Source organism: Phyllostomus hastatus, unplaced genomic scaffold (genome assembly GCF_019186645.2).
Source record: "Phyllostomus hastatus isolate PE091 unplaced genomic scaffold, TTU_PhHast_1.1 phas_scaffold_501, whole genome shotgun sequence".
NCBI lineage: Eukaryota > Metazoa > Chordata > Mammalia > Chiroptera > Phyllostomidae > Phyllostomus > Phyllostomus hastatus.
In genome coordinates this window covers 8,217,356-8,243,811 of record NW_025334033.1, presented here as the reverse complement: position 1 = coordinate 8,243,811, position 26,456 = coordinate 8,217,356, and the positions used below count along the sequence as shown (strand labels likewise).

Here is a 26,456-nt window from a genome sequence, read left to right as displayed (position 1 = left end):
TTTTTAAGCCTGCTCTGTTAAATCCTTCTTTTCCATCACTGAATGAAATCTCCAGCAGAGCCTTATGGTTTCCATTCACTCTTCAGTATGAAAAAATTGGGTTATCTTCAAAATGTTAAGAATTCCATCTGGGTTAATTATCGAAGTTTCAATTTCTTCTCTCCCTCAACTCACTGGATAAACTACCATAGCTACATAAGCCTAAATCATCTACAAATAATGTACAATTCTAAGTTTTGCTTTCTGTTTGGGATTCTTTTAGTGTTTCATTTTACGCTTCATACTGATAGTTACACCAGGAGAAGAAAATATCATCGATGGCAATAAAAAAGATTTTATGTTTAGCAAAATGTCAATGATTTTAGTATGGTAGACTTGACAGAGTACCTGTTTGGCCATTTCTTTCCTTTTTTTCTCTTCTTTGATCTCTTCTTTCCTTCTCTGAATCTCATGAAGGATTTCACGTTGCTGAAAGAAATCATAGTGGTATCAAATGCCAGTCTTTGAAACCTCTACAACATATAAATTCTGAAATTATAAAAACTCTTGTGAATTAAAAAAAAATCAACCTGTGTTTTCCTAAGAGACCCGAATCTATGGCGCCTTAGTACAAACTGCAGCTCCGTCAGTGTTCTCACAGTTCCTATGCAGCAGCATTCCCGTTTAAATGGGTGTGAAGACTGTGTGGGGACGGACGTTTGCCCCTCACTCCTTGTGTTTCCACGTGGAGGGACTTTCACTACAGCAACACTGTGGCCCTCCCACGTCCCCCACACTTGACTTAGCCCGTCCTGTTTGATGTCCGCCTGTCACTGGAGAACACGCACTTGTGCCTGCTCTGCACCCTGGGGTCCGGGGCCGACTTGGTGGAGCTGGGCCGAGCTGTCCTCCGTGCCTGGACCCAGGGTGGCACAGGCGCCACCACCACAGCCACAGATTATCAGGCTGAATTCTCTAATCAGCGCCCTCAGTATTGAAAGTGGTGTTTTGGTCTCCATCCCATTGACTCATGCATCTATTGCTCAGCTGGGTCTGAATGTAGGTAGGGAAAAATAATATGTTTTTATGAGTCCCCTAAAATTCAAGGTTGTAATATTAAAACCATTAAAACACTCACCAAAAACTGCAACAGCAATAATACAAAATGAAAAAAAAAAAACCCACAAAAAAACAAAACCCAAAAGTTATAGGTAGCTATAGCATTACACTAAAACAAAACTATTAGCTAAATATTCACTATTTTCTAATAAAAATGTGCCTTAGTAAAAAACTGTGATGACAAGGAGCTTTAAATTCTAAATGGTAATGAGGCTATACAATGAAATAGGAGATAAGCAGTAACAAAATTAATGGGGTTCACCAAGAGAGTGTTAATATAAACACAGGATGATCAAAATGAAGCAAGAAAAACAAAAAAGAACCAGAAGGAAGACCTAAGAAAAGCAGGAAAAACAAAATCCTAGAAGTAACTGTAAGATCTATGGGAAAAAAACTGGAAAGCTTCACCAAGTTAAAAATTGAAAAGGAAATTTAGATGTATAAATTGACTCTGATCAATTGATTTTTTCAAAAAGATTTTATTTATTTTATTTTTAGAGAGAGGGGAAGGGAGGGAGAGAGAGAGGGAGAGAAACATCAATGTGTGGTTGCCTCTCGCATACCCCCTACTGGAGACCTAGCTTACAACCCAGGCCATGTGCCCTGACTGGGAATAGAACCTGTGACCCTGTGGTTCACAGGCCAGCACTCAATCCACTGAGCCACAACAGCCAGGGCTGATTAAAGGATTCTTAAAATAACACAGGAATGACACTGGCCAGGTGCCTTAGTTGGTTGGAGCGTTATCCCATACACCGAAATGTTGCGGGATTTATTCCTAGTCAGGGCACGTAAGGCAGGCAACAGATTGATGTTTCTCTTACATTGATATTTCTCTCTCTCTAAAATCGATAAACATATCCTCGGGTGAGGATTAAAAAAAAATAAATACATTAAATAAATAAATAACAGGTATGTACATCATTATGCAAATTAAATTACAAATGGTTAGTGAACATAAAAAAAGTTCAATATCTGCCTTTTACTACTCATTTGGGTAAGAGATTCTTATTCCAAAAAGAGAAAAGAAATAGCCTCTAAAACTCAGTGAGCTCCTGCACAGCTTTACAAAGTGCAGACAGATCACAGGAAGCTTGGGTAGACTGTCTTCTTTTTTCTTTTCTTTTATTTAAAGACCTGGACTAAGGGGTCTAGGGGCAGCACTGATGTTTGTTGAGAGGGAACTGCTCACAGAATTTCTCAGTTACTTTAGGGCCAGTCCTCTCACTACGAATCCATAGTTCTTCAATCAAATATGAGCAAAACTGAAATACAGAGAGATGTGTAGGTAGAGACAGAGTCACGACCTACAGAAGCTCACAGCTGTCTGGGCCGGCCGCCCGTGGTGACAAGGGTCTCACCTCCTGCTCTTCTTTCCGCTTGGCCTCTAACAGCCTCTGCTGCTCCTCCTGAGCCCGCCTTTCCAGCATTTCTTCATGAAACGACTTGGGAGGGGGCTTGTTATGTTCGCTGAGAAACAACTGCACGTGGTAAGCCAGTTCGAATATCATCACCTAAACAAGTAGATGAAAATAACCACCAATGGTCAAACAATGGAAGACGGGGTGCAAAGCAGAGACTACAGAAAACAAGCAGGCACCCAGCCACTTGCAATAGTGAGATTCACTTTGATAAGACACTTCTGAGTGAAGTGCGCGCTGCAATCGCAGCAGGAAAGGCTTTCACGGACTCACCTCATTGCATTGCCATCAAGACAAATCACCAAAATGAAAAGCTTCACTTGTCTTTTGTAGTCCTATTCCACTGATTGGCATTTTCTGTACAATAAATCTGATAAAATATTTTTCTGTACAAATAATTTGATAAAATGTTTAAGACTGAATAAAAGTAAAAAGCTAACTTCATAACTAGAAAACCTGTCTACCCAGACAATAATAATAAAGACAAGAGCAGGCAATAATCACTGCTAACATCAGAGCTTTCATCTGTCCATACCACACACCGAAAGTAATTCTACTGGGGGTTCGGAAGCAGATATTTAAAGTCCTCATTATCTCCCTGCTAGTAATGGGCCAGGAGGAGGCTGATCAATACCTAGAAAGCACTTTATTTCCACTTAGGGAGGCATTCAGACGGTACCTGAAGGAACAAGGCCCCCCCTCAGACAGTCTTTCTGTGGCCACAGGAAGCCACTTCCCCTGCTCCTGGGAGTCCTAAGTCACGCCCGGGCTGGGACATCAGTGGAACGGGGTTTCTGGGACCCCACAGTGACTGACCGCCCCAACCCTGAAGAGGCTGAGAGTGCCAAGCTCCTTCTGCACATGAGGAGCACCACACTGAGATTTCTTTTTCTTCAGTCATACAGAAAAGCAACTTAAAAATTCTTATTTCCATTGTAAGTTTACAGCATTTTCTAAAGGGACTTAACACGGTGGTAAATACTGACAGAAGTCATGGTACACAAGAATATAAAGTTAACTGGCTTAGTGTTTACCTTTTTCTCAGGGAGTAAATGCAAAGAAAGCACAGCTATTGTTGGGGGAAATTAATATGTTTTTTAGTATGACAGAAGCTGTGGCACTCACTGGATATACTTCAATTTACAGTTGAGAAACACTAGTCTAGAATCTAGGAGGCAAGTCATTTTAAGAAAAGCTCTTTTAAGAAAAGCTAGGAAAAGTAGGTAGTTCCTATTATGTCAAAGAGAAATCATTTCGATACCAGAAAGGAGCTAGGAGACAAGTGGTGGAGGGTCTTTCTTTTGCCAATCTGTTTAATTTACTAGCACTTTCTACATAAACAAATCTGATAAAATATATAATACCAGGTAAAAACAAGAACCACTTTCAAAACTGGCAATTGTCCCTCTCCCTCCCCCTCATCTACATGGTTCATTGCCTCACTTCCCTCAGCTTCTGCTCAAATGTCACCTTATCAGAGGCCTCTCCTGCCCTTAGTTACAATAGCCGCTCTCGCTCTCACAATACACACCCGTATTGGTCAGAGTTCTACAGAGAAACTCTGTGTGTGTGCTCCTGCACATGGGGTGGGGGTGGCGGGTGTTTGTTTAAAGGGGGGGGGGAGACAGAGATTTTTTAAAAGATTTTATTTATTTGTTTTTAGAAAGAGGGGAAGGGAGGGAGAAAGATAAGGAGAGAAACATCAATGTGTGGCTGCCTCTCACGTTCCCCATAGTGGGCACCTGGCCCACAACCCAGGCATGTGCCCTGACCAAGAATTGAACCGGTCACCCTTTGGTTCACAGGCCTGTGCTCAATCCACTGAGCTACATAAGCCAGGGTGAGAGATTTTTTAAGGAATTTGTTCATGCGAATATAGAGTTATAGAGCCTGGCAAGTCTAATATCTGCGAAGTAGGCTGGCGGTGAAGGGTTAATGCTGCAGGTCCAGCCCAAAGACCATCCATCTCTGGACAATTCCCTCTTCTAGGGAGGCCAGTCTTTTTCTCTTTAAGCCCTCAACTGATTGGGTGAGACATGACCCACGTTTTAGAGGGTAATCAGCTTAACTCAAAGTCTACAGATTTAAATGTTAATCTCATCTAAAAAAATACCTACACAAAAATATATAGAATAATGTTTGGCCAAATATCTGGTTACTGTGGGCTAGCCAAGTTCACACACAGTATTAAGCATCACAACATCTCTCTGAGCAGTTAAAAAATGACAACATGAAATACTGACAAGATGCAAAGAAACTGGACCACTTACATATTGCTGGTGGGACTGGACAGGGGTACCACCAATCTGGAAAAGCTTGGCATTTTCATAAAAAACTGAACATGCACACCCACAATTTCACTCCTGGGCATTTGTTCAAGAAAAATAAACTTATGTTCACATAAAAACTTGTTCATGAATATTTATAACAGTTTTATTTTCAATAGCCCCAAACTGGAAGTCCAGATTTTTTTCACCTGGTGGATGGTAAATGACTAGCGGTGCCATGAAATACTCCACCACAGGATGCTACTCAGAACAAAAATGAAGAACTACTGACACATGCAACAATCTGTATGAATCTACAGAAAATTATGCTGAGTTAGAACAGAGCTGATCCCAAAGGTTACGTACTGTATGACTGTACTCATATAATTTCCTTGAAATGAGAAAACTACAGGACTTGAGAACAGATCAGCAGTTGTCAGGTGGCAATGAGAGGGTGCAGGTGGGTGTAGGGGGCGGCTATGAAAGGGTGACATGAGGGATCCCTGTGGTGACAGGGCTATTCTGCTGCTGCACTCAATGTCAGTGCCAGTATTTTGATTATGATGCTGTACTACAGTTTTGAAAACTGTTACCACTGGGCAAAATAAGTAAAGGGTACATGGGGTCTCTCGGTATTATTTCTTACAACTGCACATGAATCTTCAATAAACTCAAAATAAAAAGTATAATTTAAAATACATTTTTTAAAAGGCAGCAAAAGCAAAAATAAACAAGCAGGACTATATTAAATTAAAAGGCTTCTCCACAGCAAAAGCAGCTATCAACAAAACAAAAAGACAACCTGCAGACAGGAGAAAATATTTGCAAATCATGTATCTGATAGGGGTTAATATCCAAAATATATAAAAAACTCACACAACTCAAAAGAAAAACACAAATAATCTGATTTTTAAAAAATGGGCAGAGGAGCCCTGGCCAAGTGGCTCAGTTGGTTAGAGCATTATCCTGATCCACCAAAACTGCAGGTTCAATCCCCAGTCAGGGGACACACAAGAATCAACCAATGAATGCATCAATAAGTGGAACAACAAATCAATATTTCTTCTCTCTCTCTCCCCCTAACCCCCCCAAACCAAGAAAATCATAATAAGGGCAGAGGAACTCAATAGACATTTTCCCAAAGAGGACATACAAATGGCCAACAAATGCTCAACATCACTAATCATCAGGGAAATACAAATCAAAACCTCAATGTATTATCACCTCACACCTCTTAGAAGGGCTGTAATCAAAAAGACAAGTGTTGGCAAGGATGTGGAGAAAGGGAACCCTTGTCCACTGTGGGTGGGAATGTAAACCAGTTTATACACTATGGAAACCAGTATAGAGATTTCTGGGGAAAAAAAAAAAAAAAAAAAAAGACTAGAACTACCATATCATGGCAGCAACCTCACTTCTCAGTATACATCCAAAGGAAATGAAGATGGAATCTTGAAGAGATATCTACACTCCCACATTACTGCAGCATTACTTACAAGAGCCCAAAGACAGGGAGACAGCTGAGTGTCCATCAATGCATGACTGCATAGAGGTGTGTGGGAGACCTCGGGCAGACCCTGATGTGCGGAGGACTAAGGAATAACTGGCACTGAACCAAGTGTGAATGCTCGGGTGGAGAGGAGACATTGAAGGATTAAAGTATGTTGCTAATTATTGACAAGGGAAACAATTAATTAGTTCTTCTGATACGGAAACAGGAGAAGTGGCAAAGTTTGGTTAGAAATCACTTATCTGTAAACATTCTCCAATAATATAAAGGTTCAAATCAAGATCAAGTCATGGTGCCAGGTCCAAAGTGTTTAAAAAGTATGGCCAGATTCATATGAACTGTTTTTAGAAAGATTTTTTTAAAAGATTTTATTTATTTAATTTTAGTGAAAGGGGAAGGGAGGGAGAGAGAGAGGGAGAGAAACATCAATGGGTGGTTGCCTCTTGCACACCCCGCACTGGGGACCTGGCCTGCAACCCAGGCACGTGACCTGACTGGGAATTGAACTGGCGACCCTTTGGTTCACAGACCAGCACTCAATCCACTGGGCCACACCAGCCAGGGCAGATTCTTAAGCATTAATAATACTATGTATATACATTCTACAATTTGTAGTACATAAATACTATAAATTAAAGAAATACAAATAGCAATGTTCTCTATTGCAGATATCAATACGAAACAAAACATTCTAGTCAAAATTGAATTTAAGGTACAATGGAAAAACCTTTAAGCCAAAGAAAAGGCAGGAGGGCAAACACTGGTAAACGTGTTGAGACTTTTACTGTCCTCTTATAATTCCAGACAAATCTTACCTCTCCACAATGCTTTTTGGCCACCTCATCCAGGCGGGATTTTAACAAATTAACACTTTCATTTGACAGGCCTTTGGCATTCTTTAACTCTATTTCAGGCACTCTGGAAAAGAAAAAAAGAGTTACTTTAGAAAGTGTAGCCTCTTTGCATTAACATTTGCTAAATTCCAAGGGATTTCATACAGGGCTTGTTTGTAAACCTCTCTCTGTTAGCCCAGCTACAATTCCCCCATCTCAAAAGGATTTCAGCTACACTCAGCTGACACAGTGCTCATCACTGATTTACCTGCAGGCCGTAGGGAGCGAGTGGGCTGGCCAGTTGTTGGTGTGTGGCCTCCTAGGTGCCTTGCTCCCCAAGATAATCAGACTTATTGGGGCTTGATCCCTGTATCTACCCAACTCCTCTATCTCTGATTTCAGCTTTACAAATTGACTAAAAATTTTCTCATCGACTACTATTTTACTGCCTTTAAAAAAAAATCACTCTAGTTCTGTGTGTGACTCCAGTCTAGTAGTGTAAGCACGCACCACCTTGCATGGTAATGCTTGACCCTGGCTTGCACCCACATCAATGAACCCAGCTCTGACAGCTCGCCTGCAAAGGAGCAAGTGCTTGTTCTAGTCTGTGAGCTCTGGCATACAGCAGGATGAGAATAATGGGGCCACATGGAGCCACAATGATCTGGCTCATATTCTCACGACAGGCTGTGTCCAGTTACTCACTCTGACTGTAAATGAGGTGGAAAAATACTCACTCACTCACGTGTAAATCTAGTCCTGCACACTCTGCAAACTCTGCCTCTTCCAAATATGGCTGCCTTATACTCCTCTTCATCCTTATAGAGCATGAGTAAGACTCCGTACCGTTTACTCACGGGAAGTACATGCCAGCCCTCAGGCTTCCTTTCATTCCCAACCAATAGACATCCAACACCAGACTCCCAAGATTAAGTAGGCTTTATTTGATTTTACTGAACCGAAAATGACTCTCTACCTCCTACCAAGCATTTCTGAGTAATTCTGAGTACTCCTTATCTATGAGTTCTCTCAATGCTTCAGTTATAATGGGTTGCTGCAATCAGTATCCACTGGGACAGAAGGAAATCTGCGAGGAAGTACTTTGTGTATATGAGAAAAAGAATAACAACACCATGTAGCCTTGAGTCTCTGCGTGGTCTGTCTAACTCAGGGTTCTCGCACAGTGGCATCGACGACTCTTTTGCAGAAAGGGAAGGTTTCTACACCATGTAGTCTGAAAGGACAGGGGTGTTCCTCAAGTCGAGGCTTACATAATTATTACTATTTTCTAAATTAAGCAGTCATTATACAGCAATATTAACAGAATGGTGAAAACTTCATCCACAACACTAATTAAATTTTTTAAAAACTCTCCAACGTTCTCTTTATGCTGCTGCCACATAATTTATAATTTTATGTGGCTGATATTATAATGTTTATTTTCTTACTTTTTATGAACATTCCCATGTTGTTGTCCTTTTAATCCTCACCTGAGGATATATTTATTGATTTCAGAGAGGAAGAGAGCGAGGGACGGGGGAAGACATCAGTGCGAGAGACAAACATCAATCAGTTGCCTCCTGACCAGAGACTGAACTTGCAGCCTAGATGTGTGCCCCGGCCGCACACAGAATTCACAACATTTTGGTGTGCAGGACAATGCTCCAACCGAGCCCACATGGCCAGGACTCCATGTTGCTTTTTAAAAAGACCATCCCATAATATTTTTACCAAGCAGACACATCAAGATTTGCTTGAATAGTTCCCTAGTGCAGTGGTTCTCAATCAGGGTGACTATGTCCCCCAGGCAACATCTGTTGATGTCCAGAGGACAGAGAAGCTTCATGCCCCTTCCACACTTCTTGCCTATGTGTCTTCTCTATGTGGCTGTTCCTAAGTTGCACCCTTTATAATAAACTGACAGTAGTAGGTAAACTTCCTTTCTGAGTTCTGTGAGCTTGTTCTAGGAAATTATTGAACCTGAGTAGGGAGTTCCTGGGAACCTGAAAATTTATAGCCAGTTGATCAGAAATATTGGTAGCTGCAACTGGCATTTGAAGCCTTGTGGGATTAAGCCTTAACCCATGGGGTCTGTGGTAACTACGAATAAACTGTATCAGAAGTGAAATGAATTTCTGGATACAAAGCTGGTGTCAGAAGACCCTACCTACTTGGTGTCAGGAAAAATAAAACGTAGAGAGGCACTGCCCTATTCTTGTCCTATGCTTTCATAACTTTAACTGCCCTTTAATCAATTCATTAATTAACTTTCAGCACACCTACTTATCTACTGTGGGTACTGTGTTGGGGGCAAAAGAGGGTTACTAATTTCAGGGAGCTCATCTTGATCTATCTACATTTTCAGATCCTCCATCACCTCTTAGGATAACGAATTCTATAAGTACCACCCTCTGTAAAAGGCAGTGCTTCATTTTATTTGTCACTTTCCTTCACTGGTACCCTGCACAATAACATCATCCAGGCCAATCTGCCTTTCCATGGGGAATGTCTGGGGGAAAGATTACATGAAATGTACAAGACAAGCCCTGGCTGGTGTAGCTCAGTGGATTGAGTGTGGGCTGCGAACCAAAGTGTTGCAGGTTCGATTCCCAGTCAGGGTACATGCCTGGGTTGCAGGCCATGACCCCCAGCAACCACACATTGATGTTTCTCTCTTTCTCTCTCCCTCCCTTCCCTCTCTAAAAATAAATAAAATCTTTTTAAAAATTAAAAAAAATGTACAAGATAACTCAGAAAAAAAACCCTCGAGTCCTAATTGCTAATGCATTTGCTCTATCAGTGGTTCTCAACTAGAGGTGGTATCACTTTCAGGAGCAGTTTGGACATATGTGGGTTTTATGGTTCTCTCACTGGTGGGAGAATACTCCTGGCATTAGGGGGGAGGGGCCAGAGAAGCTTCATGCCTTGCAGGGCGACTCTAAATCCTCCTTTACTCCAGGGAGTAAAGTCCCATTGGGCTCAGAAGGCTACTCCAATTCCTAATGCTGATCATACTTCACAACTAAGCACACAAGTTACCATGACTTTATCCTTTTCTTCTAGATTGTTCCTCTTCTCACTTTATGAAGAATTAAGCAAATGAAAGTTAATGTAGCAGAAGCAGCAAACAGTTACTAAGCAAATATTAGTATCTGTATTGACTATCCTACAACTAGAAGCAGACTTAACATGAGATAGGCTTTATGAAAATGTCTACTGTTGATAGTTCTAATGAACTACAAGTGATAGGAAATGAAATTTTAAAGGACTGGTGGCAGGAAAGAGAAAATACCATTGATTTCAACCTGTTTCCATGTGGTCAAAACAGAGAAGTAAAATCACATCACAGCTATTTACAATGTACTCACACATCTGGATAGGTTGGTGGGCATTTAACCCTCAATTCCACTTTTACATATACTTCTTCACCTGCCAGGCCCTGAGGGTACAGAACTAAATTGATTTCAGGGGGCTCTTTGACCTAAAAGAAAAAAAAGAAAAAAATTATTACTGTTTAAATCTAGAGAGCCAATCATTAACAATTAAGACAATGATCTTAGCTCAGAAGTTCTACTTTTTAAAATATTACATGTAATTATATCTGATATAGTGTTTGGTCATATTTGCCTAAAGCATAGTTTTAAAATAAAACCTGTGCCAGAGAGAATGCATTTTCCTTTTCAAAGTTACCTAATGACTGAACCAAAATGTTCCATGCAGCTTCCTTTCACTCAAGCGTTCCTGAGTGCAGCTGTGTCTGGGTGCTGTCCTGGAGGCTGGGAGCATGGAGGTAACTTAATACACACCCTCGGATACAACTACATGATACAAAGTATAACACGAACACTTTCCAACAGCCGTGAGTGCTGTGAAGAAAATCTGGCAGAGTAATGGAACACGGTGGTGGGGAGAAGAAGATGTTCAGACAAGTGGGTCAGAGGATATTTCACTTACGAGGAGAACACTGAGAATAAGTGAAAACCTTGACATGTAAATCTGAGAGCTCATCTAAAATTCTTTCAACCCACTGCTTTTCACCAGATAATTAAATACCCTCTTGTTCTTTAATGTAGTAAGTACACTTTTTCCAAAAAAAAATTTGAGGTGGCTTATATTATCTATATAATATGGGAAGAGGGAGGCTGAGGAAAGAATATCTACTCGTGTAGCCCACGCTCTTTACCAACCCTGTGCTGTCTCCATTTACAGAGGGGGCAGCTTGGGCTCGGAGAGTTTCAGCTTCTTGTCTATAGATACACAGCAACAAGGCTGGAATTCAAATTCAGCTTTGACACCCAAACCTGTGTCTTTCTTCATCGGCCAATCCTGACTTGTGTGACTGTTGTTGTCTTAACTTTGTCTTAGAATGTCCAGACAACCAGGGCAAAAAGACCTATGTGACATCATCTCACATGTCTCTCTCTCTCTCTCTCTCTCTCTCTCTCTCTCTCACACACACACACACACACACACAGCATAAAAATTCTTTTAGGGGCAACAAAGTACTTCACAACACTACACTGTAGCAGAAATTTATAACATGAATCTTATATGTGATGCCCTAAATGACATGATAAAGTTTTCACCAACTATGTGTACAAAATAGGTAAGCTCGGTTTTCATATGGCTTTATAACAATCCTTGATAAAAGCTGTGGTAAGACTCCAGGACAGGACAGGCCTGCGAGCATGGTCCTGGGGAGGGGTGAGCGTCCATGACCCGCGAGGCCTTCCACCCGCCGTTTGCCCATCACGCCTCTGTCAGACACCAGTGACACACAGAGGTGAGAAAAGACAGACGTGCTTCTAGTTGTCATGGTGGGAAAACCCAAACAGTATATATGTAAGTACAAGTTTAGAAAGTGCTATTGAGGAGATAGTGTGAAGCCCTTGATGGGTGACAGAATGGACCACCCCAAAATATTTCCACTTTGGCATAAAGATTATCTTGAGCTAACGGTGCTTGAAACCTGCAGGTACAAGAAGTGCACTCTGACCTCCTCTTTTCATCCTGAAAGCAGGAGATAAAACTCCCACAGGAAAGATGCCCTCTTATACCAGGAAGGAAGGAACATTCTTATCACCAGAGAAAGGGAATTGAGGCCAAGAGAGTTCTGTACAAACAGACCTTGTTAAAATAACTCTTCTTTGCCTTTAGTCTCCCCATATATTTTAGTTACTTTTCCACAACTGCCTCTCTTTGTTCAGCCTACTATATAAACACTTAAGGCCCAGACAGTTCTTTGGGTCTTCATTTTCCTGTGGGGCTTCCTTTGTATGGGTAACAATCTGTCCTAAGAGGACAGAGGTGAAGTTTTGTCTCCCCTACACTCTACTTAGACAGAACTCCTGGTGGTGGGTGGGAGGGAACATGCTTGGACGTGGGAAGACCTTCCCACGCTTCATAAGGAAAACTTATTTGCATGGCTCCACTTGAGCTGAGACAAGCCAGAGACCAGGCATTCCAGACAAGAGAAAAGCATGTAAAGAGACTCCAAGCAAGGAAGAGATTGGTGTATTCCAAGAAAGCAAAAGGAGACCAGTGTCTGGAACACAGGAGAGATGGGGGAGGCCAGGTGAGGCAGGTGTGATAGGGAACAGCTAGATCACAGAGGGCCTTGTCAACCAGGTAAAATATTTGTTAGGGTTTTAAGATGGGAATGATATAACCTAGCATGTATTTTAAAGGATCACGTAGGTGGCTGAGTAAAGAATAAACAGGGAAGAGTAAGAGAAGAAGTCAAAAGCTATTAAAACAATGCAGCTTATGTTGGTAGCAAAGGAGAAAAAGGTGGACTTGAGGTAAAGCCTCAAGGGAGGAAAACAAAAGGAAAGTGTCTTGTCACAGATGCTCCTTCAGGCTGAGCAGGATGAGGACAGACAGCATCCAGTGCTGGGGTAACACAGGGATTTGCTGGTGATCACAAGTGTGGGTTCTGTGAGCACTGAATGCAAATCCTAGTGTGATGAGGAGCAAACGCTAGGTGAGGAAGAGAACACGGCAAGTCTAGACAGACAGCTCCTTCAAGGAGGTTTGGGTTTAGGCATTAGTGGGAACAGAGAATGGGGCCATAGACAAGGGGAATGTGAAATTAGAGGGGAAATTTCTTTTGCTCTGTTTTGAAGATGGGAGACACTAGAACATGTGAGGAAGTTGGAAATGTTATGAAGAGTAGAAAAGGGACAAAATTAGGATCTGAAGTGGAAAAGTCCAGGGGGCAGAAGGTGATGGATGCCGGGCACGACAGAGACAAACTGGGCTCTGGTATTTGACAGGTGATGCAGCTCCTCTTCTGGAAAGGCAGGAGAGCATGAGAAAAAAAGGCAGGTAGAGCCTGGGGGGTTTCCTCTTAGTCACCTGAAAGTGACAAGGGCGAGACCAAACTAACAGGGCTCCAGGCCTCCTGGTCCCCCTCCAACCAGGGCAGGCCAACTGTTATCTGCTTTATATGTTAGGGAGACTTTAGCATAGGAAGCATTTTAGTTGCTATAAAGAAAAGGAAAGACTATTGCCTTGGCCAGTCTCCTTAAATAGCCTCACTTTAAGAAAAACTTTTTATTCTGGAAATTTGCAAACAAAAGCTGATGACAATATAATGAACACCACGCAACTCCCCTCCCCCTCACCAGACAGTTTCAACAATTACCCATTTAGGGCCAGTCTTGTGTACCTATATGTTGTCCTTACCTCCAAACACCACTTGGATTATTCTGAAGTAAATCCTACCAACAGTCTTTGCTGTGTTATTGGTATTCATTTTCTAACAACAATCCAGTGAAGCAGAGAGGTCACATATCTCCACTTTAGAAATGTGAAAGCTGAGAGAAAGGCCAGTTAGACAGCTTCAACCAAAATTTTATTGGTGTTTTCTCCTTACTATCAAATCTTCACAGGCTTTCTCATTTCATGGGCCACAAATTTTGGAGATACATTATGATTGCCAATTTAAATTTTGTCAAGAAAATATTTTTTGTTCCCGCTTTACTTTATAAGATACAGAATATTTTAGAGATAAAAGTAGGAGGAAGTACAAAAATAGAGTAGAGCTCGGGCTTATCTTAAGAAGGGTCAACTTATCTTACACTAATATATCTTCACTTATACATTATTCTGCCTTTCATTTTCTCATTTGGCTACTGACCAGTGAAAACTTCACTTCTGAACAAATGAGAATATTGATCTAAATCTATATCAACTGGTAGCTTAAAAGAGGCAAAAGAAATAAGGTAAGACAATGAGGGGAATGCCATACAGGTGGGTCTTCTTAAAGTAAAATATTCAAGACTTGACAAGTCCAATGTGAAAGAGGTACGCCAAAATGTTAAAATGCAAGCACACCACCTAGGAAAAATGGCAGCTCTTCTGTTTTTGAAGCAACAAAGCTGGGCTAGCCTTCTATAGTTGGAAGGACCAAGAATCATGTAAATAGGATAACTGTAATTATCAGCAAGCTGTACAAGTAGCAACTACTAATGCAAAACAAAGGATAGATCTTTCTTGGATCCAGTAAGGAAACAAATTTGTAACACGTAGGAAGTGAGTTACCTCTGCACTTATAAGATAATAAATCTATTGTAACATTTTCTTTAGTCTTAATTTAGGATGTGAAGAAAGAATATATCTGAATGTAACTAACCTCCTTAAGAAATGGTAAAGGCCGGGTACAGGAGTACTTCACTTTATGGTCAGAGTCCCTGGAACAGGAAGCAGGGACTACACATTCTGAAGATACTTTTACTAAAGGGAATGCTTAATAAAGCACCATGAAACTAGTTAAGAATTGCTGGCAGCCCTCAGGGAAGGAGGCCTCTCTCAGCCAGCCCCTGGAACCACCAGGGAGAACACTGCACATAGAACACTGGGGCCCCCAAAAGCAGTTAGAATCCTGCAAACACTCCCGGGTTGGACCAGCCATATAACACCAGGCAGGCCCAGTGTTCCAACTACTTCCACAGTAGAGCAACACCAACAGGACAGCAGTGATAACTGTGGTGAGCCAAGGTAACATCCAGTCAAACTTTTAGGGAAGAGGAAGGGTTTTCCCTACTATCCATTCCTTCTTCCTTTATTTCTGTGGATCCTAAGAAAGAAGATATCTAAGAAGGGCTCTTGGTGGCTAACTAGGCTCAAATTTTTAAAAAGCAGAACCTAGCAGCCATTTCTACAAAGGGGAATCTCATGCAAACTGCACTTCATGAAGAAGACTGCACTGAGCCCCGTTTGCACCGAACTGCATGCCTGAACTATGAGTGTTTCTACCATTTGAGTGAGAACTTATAAAGGAGTTTCTGGAATTCTGTTTCAACCAACAGGACTGACTGAGGCTTGCCCAATCCAATTGAGGCTATGTAGCTATAGTCTCAGCAACATCTTCACTGACCAATCAGAGCAGCTCCATTTTGAGCAATCAGGAAAGTGTCTTTTGGATCAATCAAGTTGCAAGGACTATGAGTCATTTGCATGAGGGCAGACCAGCCAGGGACCAGGGGCAGGGACTTTTGTCTGTAAAAGTCAGCTCCTCGCTAACTCTGAGAGCATACTTCTGCTTTCCACAGAGGACTGTGGGCTGTGTTTCACAAGGTGTCTCACCAGAGCAGACCAGCCTAGCTGGAGAGGGCCCTGGCCCCAGGGCTGCCTCATAGCTGTGCCGCTTCCACAGCAGTACTGTATCACAACTGAGCTATTTTGCACTGAAAAAAGTTTCCTTCTTCACTACACCCCAAATTGTAGATTCTTGATGGCAGTGACTTGATTCCAATGATCATCGATCACTGGTTGATGTTTCTTATCAACAGAACTCATTTTTTAACTGGATAGGTTTATCAGATCTAAGCATAGCTACAGTGTAGCCATTCCATTAGGTTAATTTCTGGCCACTAAGATGAACTAACACGTGCCACTTCTTAATTCCTGTTTCCTTCCAGGTGCCTGGAATACAGATGTGATGGTTGGAGTTCAGACAGCCATTTTATACCATAAAGGGCACATTAAGGATTGTGGAACAGCAATTTAGAAAATGCCAGACTTTTAAATGCAAAAAAGCAAACTTCGTAGTTTTCTGCCATATGTTGCTGAACTTAATCCTAAGCAATACAGGCTCCCTGGGGCGGGGAACAGGGAACACTGATGTTAGAGATAAACAGAATATTTGTCAGATTTTCCTCAAGCAAACTGAGAGGCTCCCCAATATGTGAAGAAGCTTTTATGTAAAACATGTTTAGAACACCAAGCATTAGTCAAGGACTCCTGGAGTTGAACATAACTTGATTAAAAATGATTTAACAACCAAGATGTGCTGGGGAGCAGGGTGGGGCAGGGCCTACTTCACGGGTTTAGAAGATAACTAGTGATCAGACTCCCCGCCAAGATGGAGGTGTAGGTAGACACACTGTACCTCCTCGCACAACCTAAAGAAGGACAACAATTTAGAAACATAAAACAATCAGTACTGACAGAAAATTGAACTGTAGGGAAGTCTGACAACCAAGGAGTTAAAGTAGACACATTCTTCCAGACCAGTAGGAGGGGCACAGTCGGGCAGCTGGGCAGAGAGGGGTCGCAGCAAAGCAGTGGCTGGCGGACCCGAGGCATGCAAGGTGGCAGCTGGCACACCCAGTGAGGTGGCGGACTGTGGAGGGGTGCAGTGCGCAAGGTGGCTGGCTGACCAGGCGGTCCCACATTCACGCATAGATAAACCAGGTGAAACTGGGGAGTGAGGCAGACCACACAACCCAGGGTCCCAGCACGGGGAAATAAAGCCTCAAAACACTGACTGAAAACATCTGTGGGGGTTGAGGTGCCGGGAGAAACTCCCAGTCTCACAGGAGAGTTCACTGGAGAGACCCACAGGATCCTAGAATGTACACAAACCCACCCATATGGGAATCAGCACCAGAAGGGCCCAGTTTGCTTGTGGGAAGTAGGGTAAGTGGCTGAAATCCATCAGAGAGCAGAGCAAGCGCCATTGTCCCCTCTCAGACCCTTTCCCCACATATAGCATCACAACCCAGCAACGGGGTTGCCCCAATCAGGTGAACACCTAAGGCTCCGCCCCTCACTACGTAACAGGCACATCAAGACAAAAAAAATGGCCCAAATGAAAGAACAGATCAAAGCTCCAGAAATAATAGAACTAAGCGATGAAGAGACAGCCAACCTATCAGATGCACAGTTCAAAGCACTGGTGATCAGGATGCTCACAGAATTGGTTGAATTTGGTTGCAAATTAGATGAAAAAATGAAGGCTATGCTAAGTGAAATAAAGGAAAAGGTACAGGGAACCAATAGTGATGGGAAGGAAAATGGGACTCAAATCAACAGTGTGGACCAGAAGGAAGAAAGAAACATTCAACCAGAAAAGAATGAAGAAACAAGAATTCAAAAAAAATGAGGAGAGGCTTAGGAACCTCTAGGACATCTTGAAACGTTCCAACATCTGAATTATAGGGGTGCCAGAAGGAGAAGAGGAAGAGCAACAAGTGGAAAAGTTATTTGAACAAACAATAAAGGAGAACTTCCCCAATCTGGCAAAGGAAATATACTTCCAGGAAGTCCAGGAAGCCCAGAGAGTCCCAAAGAAGTTGGACCCATGGAGGAACACACCAAGGCATATCATAATTACATTACCTAAGATAAAGATAAGGAGAAAATCTTAGAAGCAGCGAGACAAAAGGAGAGAGTTACCTACAAAGGAGTTCCCATCAGACTGTCAGCTGATTTCTCAAAAGAGACCTTACATGCAAGAAGGGGCTGGAAAGAAGTCTTCCAAGTCATGAAAGGCAAGGACCTACATCCAAGATTGCTCTATCCAGCAAAGCTTTCATTTAGAATGGAAGGGCAGATAAAGTGCTTCCCAGATAAGGTCAAGTTAAAGGAGTTCATCATCACCAAGCCCCTATTATATGAAACGTTAAAGGGACTTATCTAAGAAAAAGAAGATAAAAGACGTATACAGTAAAAGGACAGCAAACTAGCAATTATTAACAACCACACCTAAAACAAAACAAACAAAAAACTAAGTAAACAACTAGAACAGGAACAGAGTCACAGAAATCGAGATCACATGGAAGGTTACAACAGGGGAGTGGGAGGAGGAGAGAGGGGGAAAAGGTATGGAGAATAAGTAGCATAGATGGTAGATAGAAAATAGACAGGGGGAGAGTAAGAATAGTATGGGAAATGTAGAAGCTAAAGAACTTATGACACATGGACATGAACTAGATGGGGGAGAATGTGTGTGGAAGGGGGTATAGAGGGGAATAAAGGGAAGAAAATGGAACAACAGTAATAGCATAATCAATAAAATGTTTTAAAGAAAACCAGTCATCAGAAGTCAGTACTGATAAAATCTTTAACTTAACCTGCATAAGAAGATAATTCCTGAAATATGTGCAAACAAATAAACACGAAATAAGGAGTAATCAAAAATTTTTTGGAGCACCTAAAGAGAAGAAAACACAATGTAGATGTATCAGCTCCAAAATATACAAAATCCTACATGAGGAAAAAAGTTTTAAAGACTGAAAATGCAAATGACATGCAAGCCACATAAAAAGTAATAATGGAGAGAAGGCCGTATCATGCTACAGTGAGATATAAGTTAAATTCACTTCTTTTTTTTAAGATTTTATTTATTTTTAGAGAGAGGAGAAAGGAGAGAGAAAGAGGAGGAGAGAAACATCAATGTGTGGTTGCTTCTCGAATGCCCTCCACTGGGGATCTGGCCTGCAACCCAGGCACGTGCTCCGACTGAGAACCAAACCTTCGACCCTTTAGTTGGCAGGCTGGTGCTCCATCCACTGAGCCACATCAGCCAGGGCTAAATTCACTTCTTAATGAGATCATGAAGCTGGTACTCTCCTGAACAATAATAAAATAGCCCAATAAATCCTCAAGCATATAAAAAGTAGAAGAGTAATGTAAACTCAGTCCTGAAACACAAGAGAGGTAGTGATCATTTGGAACTCATTATTAGCTCTTCAAGAAACAAACCCTAAGGATCTTGCGTCACCCCCAGCAGGTCAGGAACACTGGCACAGTGCAACCCTCTGTGGGGGCACATGCTGTTCCACACCCCTGCTGCTCAGCATGGCTGTGCTTTCCTCAGGCACTTCCTAACACTCATGCCCAACAAAATCGACTGGTTTAAGGATGTGTCTATTTCTGCTCAAAGTACTGAAATGAAGAATATGACTACTAAAAACTTAGAATTTTATCAGCCATTCCACACAGCAGCAAATTTTTTGGTTCCAAAGCTAAAGTATAAGGGTTAATGACAGCCCGTGATTAAACTTCACCTGTTTACAAGATAATCAGCAGAGTGAGGATGAGGTTTGGGAAATTAAAAATACCAACACAATTTTTCCTTGCACACAGTGTAAGTACACTTAACACTACTAAAATGCACTCTTAAAAATGGTGAAGATGGTAAATTTTATGTGTTCTTTACCACAATTATATATATTTTAAAAGTTATACAATTCAAACCACTTTTATATGTTTGGCCTAGAATAGAATTGTTACATAGGATTCTGCTAATCATAATCATATCTTCCTTAAATTTTGATGACAAGATGACCTATTGTTTCTCAGCTGCTTCAGATCTCATATTCTGTAACGACTGCAGGGAAGAAACTAGTCTGTATGAAACCACAGTCATCCCTCGCTATATCGCGGTTCACTTATATCAAGCCACAATAAGTGAACTGCGATACAGCGAGGGACAACTGTATACTTCCCTGGTGAGTACCCATATAGAATTTTATATGTTGTTAAAATTATGTACGTTTAAGAGTGTAGAAAGTGTTTAAGAACATATGAAGTGTTTATAAGAGTGTCGGAAAGGTTTATAGGAGTGTGGGAAGGGCTTATAAAGCTTTGAAATATATATAAGTAATAACATAAATATAATGCCACTACTTTGTGGATTTTCACCTATCACAGGGGTCTCTGGAACGTAACTCTGGCGATAGGTGAGGGATCACTGCATAACAAATGGAGGAATGAGCACGCTGGGTAAACTGGGCAAACCTTTGGTTTTAAGTTTGTGAAGATATCAAAACCAAAAATGATAGATAGTAAAAGCTCAGAAAATGGAAATTAGCTAACATTCCTCTAGATTTTATATTTTTAAAATTTAACTTATTTAACCTCATAGTTCACCCACCCTCCAACCACCAGTCATTCAATCTATGAATTTTGTTTGTTTCGGATTTCGCATATAAGAGAGATCATATGATATTTGTCTTTCTCTGATTTTTATGTTAAATGCTTTATTCACTGATTACCCCCATCTCCTTTTCTGAAAATACTTTCTGTAACTGATCTTGTAAAAATCATCAAGTTCATTTACCATCTGATTGCGAGCTGGTGAGAATTTTTAAACAATGATAGGCTTGTTTAAAAAGTTTAATAACCTAAGGCTCCATTTTAAACAAACATTAGAATACTCAGAATCTGGAAAAGAAGAAGGGACTAAGATGTATAAAATGTCTATAATAAAAATAGTCATGGGGATGTAAAGTACATCTTAGTACACTACAGTCAATAATACTGTAATAACTATGTAAGGTGTCAGATGGGCACTAGACTTATCAGGGTAATCACTTTGTAAATTATATAAATGCCTAATCATCTAAAACTACCATAATATTATATGTAATTATATTTTTAAATTTTTAAATTAAAGAAAAAATATTCAGAATCTGATTTCTCCCCAAATTAAATACATGTAACATCATTCCAATAAAAATGCTAAATGATTTTTGAACAATTTAGAAAATTGATGCAAGTTTGATGCAAGTTGATTCCAAAGCTTTTATGGAAAAACTAAAGTAAAACTAGTCAGGAAAATTCTGTAAAGTAAAGGGTGACCACAGTAAATACTAAGGCTAATTATAAATTTGTAATAATTAAAGCAAAGTGGTGGCAGTGCTTAAATAGCTTAATGGGGTAGAAGAGAGAGTCAACAACAGACCCAAATACCCATTTGGGAATTATTTCATTCAATAATGAATTTTGAGCATTTTTTACCCAGCACTGGGCATGCAGGTTTGAACAGCCACATGGATCCTACCACAGTCCCATATTAACATGAAGGTGGCATGTCAGATTAGTACAGCAATCCCCCCCTTATCTGCAGTTACATTTTTCGTAGTTTCAATGACCTACAGTCAGCTATGATCCCGTCCAACTATCAAGGATGCTCAACCATTGACATCCTCGTGGCTTGATGACCCAGCATCACCCAAGCGGATGATTCTCCTTCTGACATCTTACCAGAAGAGCAACAGTAGCCTGAAGCTCTGTCACAATGGCTGCATCATTCATCTCACTTCATCTCAGCACACTTCATCCCATCATGTAGGCATTCTAGCATCTCACATCCTCACGAGGGTGAGTGCAGTACAGTCATATATTTCCAGAGATAAAGACCACATTCACATAACTTTTACTATAGCACATTGTTATAACTGTTCTATTTTATTATTAGTTATTATTATTAATCTCTGACTGTGCCTAATTTATAAAATAAACTTTATCATAGGAATGTACAAGAAAAAAACATAGTATATATATGGTTTGGTAGTATTACAGTTACAAGCATCTATTGGGAGTTTTGGAATGTATTGCCTTTGGGTAAGGGGAGGGCTATAGTAAGGGAAAAAATAAAAAATTAAAAAAGCCAAAAAACCCAACCCATTGGTGTAGTTTAACTGGCTAGTTGGTGGTGGGAGGAGTTGGCCTAAATGCACACATAGAGCTAAGAACTTTAGAAAATTTTTTTCTAATTTTTCAATGGATTGATTTTAGAGGGTGAGGGCGACAGAGAGAAAGAGAGTGGGCAAGGGAGAGAGACAGAAGCATCCCTTTGTTTTTCCACTTATTTGTACATTCATTGGTTGTTTCTTGTATGTGCTCTGACTGGGGACAAAAACTGCAACCTTGGCATGTTGGGATGACTGAGCTAGCCAGCCAGGGCCTAGGAACTTTTTTAAAAAACTATTTCTATACTTATTTGATGAAAGTTTAAAAATAAAGTCATGAAAAAATTAAAAGAAAACCTCAGCCCTGACTGGTGTGGCTCAGTGGATTGAGTATTGGCCTGTAAACCAAAGGGTCGCTGGTTCGATTCCCAGTCAGAGCACATCTCTGGGTTGCAGGCCAGGTCCCCAGTTGGGAGCTTGCAAGAGGCAACTGCACACTGATGTTTCTCTCCCTCTCTTTCTTCCTCCCTTCTCCTCTCTCTAAAAATAAATTAATTAATTAAATCTTTAGGGAAAAAAACCCCGAAAGAATTCATTTTTTGGTAAAAGTGGAGCAGGAAAATATTTTCTAGGAAAAAAGATCTACGGGTACCAAAAAACAAAAAATTGGTTATTTTGACTATATTAAAGTTTTAAAAAATTGCATTGATTACATAAATATCAAAATGCACAAAATCAGGGAAAAATATGTACAATATATAATCCAAAATGCTAATTTTATTAACATATAAATAGCTCACACATGAATAAGAAAATATACAACACAGTGGAAAAAGTGAACCAAAGAACATGAAAAAACAGTGCATAGAAAAAGAAAAATCCATTGCTTACAAACAAAGGTAGCCTACATAATGAATCATTGAGAAATAAAAATGTTTCATCTACTTACTGGCAAAGATGAAAAAGTCTGACATCTACAATGTTGCTGAAATTGTACAAAAACTACTCTCACACATGCCTGGTGGGCTGTAAGACAGAAGCAACCTCCTGGAAGTTTGCAATAGCTATCAAATTAAAAATGAGCAGACCCTTTGATGACATGGAAAATTAGCCAAGATAGTTAAATTAATAATAAGTGCACAACTCGATAGAAAATTATATTTTAAACTAGTGGCATCCAAATTTTTTTAGCATGCAAAATAATTTTTAGCGCTCACTTCCAAAATATTTAGTTATTTATAAATGATATACATATGCTACTGAACTGCAATTTGCATTATAACACATTCCCCAAAAAGCTTAAAAAACTTAAGAAGTTAAAAAAAAAACTTAAGCTTATTCAGGTCAGTAAATTCTGACCTGAATTTACTGGCAGAAGATTTGACCTGAACTGATGACACAAGGCTATTATTAACAGTCTTTATTTACCCAGGTTGCACATTTAGTTGATTTTGGATGCTGCTGAACCACACACCGAGGGAAGTGTTAGATAAGGCATGGAATGTGCACAAGTGAACGTGAATGCAAGTTTACTTCTGAACTGTGAAACCCATCAGGTCTCAAAAGTTTTGGATAAAGGATTGTGGCTGCATAACCTTTGCCTGAAGACTGCAAATAGCAGGTGATAATAAGCACTTGCTGAATGACTACACTCTGATTCATACTTATGACCATCAATTATTTGCCTGTTGGGCCTATAAAAATGTTGAGGCTATTTGCCCTGTACACCATGGGCCACAGACAGCTATTCAAATTATTCTGCCTGACTTTTATAGCTTTTGTTTGGCTTTGTTTAGTCTTGTGATGAAGGCCACGAGCTATCAATTCTGGGATTATTGGCATACCTGCTTACGGCAGCTCCTTTCTCCTTTCTGTTTTTCTGCAGTCTTAGGACTAGATAACTAACCATGCATAAAGTAAACAAACTAGCTCTGAAGGAAATTTTTAGGGCCTTTGCAGTGAGGCCAGGTGTGACACCTGTTTTGGCTGTTTACTGGGCCTACTTCCTGGTTCTCAATGTCTAGGAACACAAAAATTACCAGATTACCAGAAAATTGTTACTATTTCATTATAAGCATGGATAAAGGGAATATTTACATTTCAGATTAAAAATAAGTCTTGAAATTAAGTACTACAAAAGTAAGTTTCCTGAGGGCAGGGTTTTTAGTCTTTTGTTTGGAGCTGTATTCCCAATGCCCTGAACCAAGATGCTATTTATGGAGGAAATACTGGATGTGTAGATAAAGTTGTGCCGAAAGATGTTGTGAAATGTCAGAACTGAAAGCACACAAAGGAAGAACTACCTTTTAAATAATATTCAGAGACGTAATAGTTTGATAACTCAAGGATGGGGGTGGGGTGGGGCTGTTAGTATCAGCAGCTTATAGTGTGCCTTACCTTACCTCCAGACAAAAAGGAAAGTAATATTTTAAACCAAATATCATTTAAAAAGGTCTAGACTCAGCACGAAGCCTCTCCATTACAGCTAAGATGAATGTATTATATACTCTTTGCTAAGTGCCTTAGAGGAAGGTACAGGAAAATTCCTCCGTATCCGAAAACACAGCGAGCATGCCTGGGAAGTAAACTGGCGAATACGTGCTTTACAGTTGTGAACACACGGGAGGGTGAGACTTGAAGATAATTTTGATTGAGGGCATCAGTTAAGGTCTGTGCAAACGCCCAAGAAGCGTTCCAAGAACAAAGTTGCAATGAATCCCTTTGAATGCGCTGTTGTATCAAACTCAAGGACTTTCAGGGGAAAAGGAGAAGACTGGAAGGAAGCAGGGATGTTACAGGGTGTCAGAGGGGATGAGAAACAGTGCTAGGTAAGAGGAGCCGACTTGCAGAAAAGGCTGTGGAAGAATTCGGGTCTCCAGGTGGGGGATCTGGACACCCGCTGAGCAGCTGAAAGGACAAAAAGTGAGCGTGGGTGGAATTGGCAGGGCCGAAGGGACTGCAGAATCCTAAAGCGGGCGGGCGGCTGGGCTCCGGCAAGGCCGGGACGGGCCTGCCCAGGGAGGTTCAGCCGATGGAGGCTGGGCCGCAGCAAGCCAGACGGGACTCCCCGAGCCACGTTCCTACCGGTCCGCACGCGTCCGGCCGTAGGTCCTGGAAGTCGGCGCCATAGATGGACTCTAGGGCCTGCAGCTCGTGGTCTTGTCGCTGCAGATAGCTCTCCGGCGGCTCCTCCCGCCGGCGCCCGCGAGTCCCACGACCCCCAGCCATTGCAACCGGGAGGTCCAAGAAAGAGGGGCCTACTTTGGCTGCAGTGGGTCCGGACCCGGGACCCTGACTCGGGACTGGCCCGAAGGCGGGGCGCCGCGCGGCGCGGTGGGAGGGCTGGAGACGCGGCTCCCAGGCGGAGCAGTCAGTGGGCGGGGCTGCACGCGTGGTGGGTTCTGGGGCGGGGCGCTGTGCTGGGGGCGGGGCGCTGTGCCCGGAGCTGGTTCTACCCGCTCCGGAAGCCGGAGCTAGGGAGCGAAGCTTTGGAACGCTTTGCTCAGGAAATGTGGGAGAAAGGAATTTGCAGAAACGTTGGAAATCAAATCAATTAGGATGGAATGATAACGCCAAATGGTATCGTTTTCACGAAATAAGTCTCTTCAAAAATGCCTGCTGGAATTCCTTCACCGTGGCTTGGGTGTTGAGAGGAAAATCTTCAAGGGCAGACTTGGATGGGTTTTCAAGTCTCTTACTGGCTCACCAACTTTCCGACAAGTCTACCAGAAGTAAAAGTCAGGGCTACTACCCCCTTTACCCCAATTTTGTGGCCCCAAACTCATTCCCTTAAACCATGGATTCAACATCCTATGCATGTTCTCTGTCCCTACATCACCACCTTTAACTGAAAGATGTCTTTTCAACCGAAAAGTTGTCTTTCAACCCGAAAGATGTCCTTTTACTCAGGCATCTTCATGAGCTACGGTCCCATGAAAACAATTTTGTTCCATGCCCAGTTTACTGAATGTGAGTTTAGGGATCTTTCTGTAATATTCTGCCTCTAATCATGTCTCTTTTGAGTTTATAAAGTAACCTATCTACTAGACATTGTCATTCCACCTCAGCTTCAGTCACTTAATATAAGGCTACATGTTCATTTAGAACAGGCATTTTCAACCTTTTAATCCTCATGGCACATATAAACTAATTACTAAAATTCTGAGGCACACTGAAAAAGAAATAACTTTTTCCTTATCTGACAAAAATGGGTATAATTTTGATTCATTCACACTGGATGGCTATTGTGTTGGCTGTTGTCATGTTTTTATCCGACAATTTGAAGGAAAAGAGGTCAGTGCCCTGACTAAATAGCCAGGTATTGCAAGTTTTAAAAATTCTTAAGGCACACCCATGTGCCTCTTGCAGCGTACTGAAAAATTGGTGATGTAGAATAATCATATTACCTCAAGTTAGGTTTAAGTGACATTTCCTCTGTCTGCTTTGCTTACCCCTATACTATTTGCTAATTAATGATTATTTGGGTATCTTGCTGTCATTTATTCACTCAGTTCTGGCCAGATAACACAAATGCACTAGTTTGCCTCAAGGCCTCCTCAAACTGTCTTCTTGTCTCCATGGACATATTCTTTTTCCAGTGATCCCTGTCTAGATAAATGGCA

At 41.2% G+C, this 26,456-nt stretch overlaps 1 protein-coding gene across 1 annotated transcript in view; it reads right to left on the bottom strand.

Moving 5' to 3' along the window:
• The window catches only part of EIF2AK4 (eukaryotic translation initiation factor 2 alpha kinase 4), a 101,934-nt gene extending 76,751 nt beyond the window's left edge, over nt 1–25,183 (bottom strand). The window contains exons 1-5 of the mRNA XM_045822521.1: nt 24,919–25,183; nt 10,498–10,610; nt 7,112–7,214; nt 2,460–2,612; nt 388–468 (exon numbers count right to left, since the gene is read on the bottom strand). Of these exons, the coding sequence (XP_045678477.1) occupies nt 388–468; nt 2,460–2,612; nt 7,112–7,214; nt 10,498–10,610; nt 24,919–25,062 (594 nt within the window). The 5' untranslated portion in view covers nt 25,063–25,183. The remainder of the gene's footprint in view (nt 1–387; nt 469–2,459; nt 2,613–7,111; nt 7,215–10,497; nt 10,611–24,918) is intronic.
• Between the last annotated feature and the right edge of the window lie 1,273 nt (nt 25,184–26,456).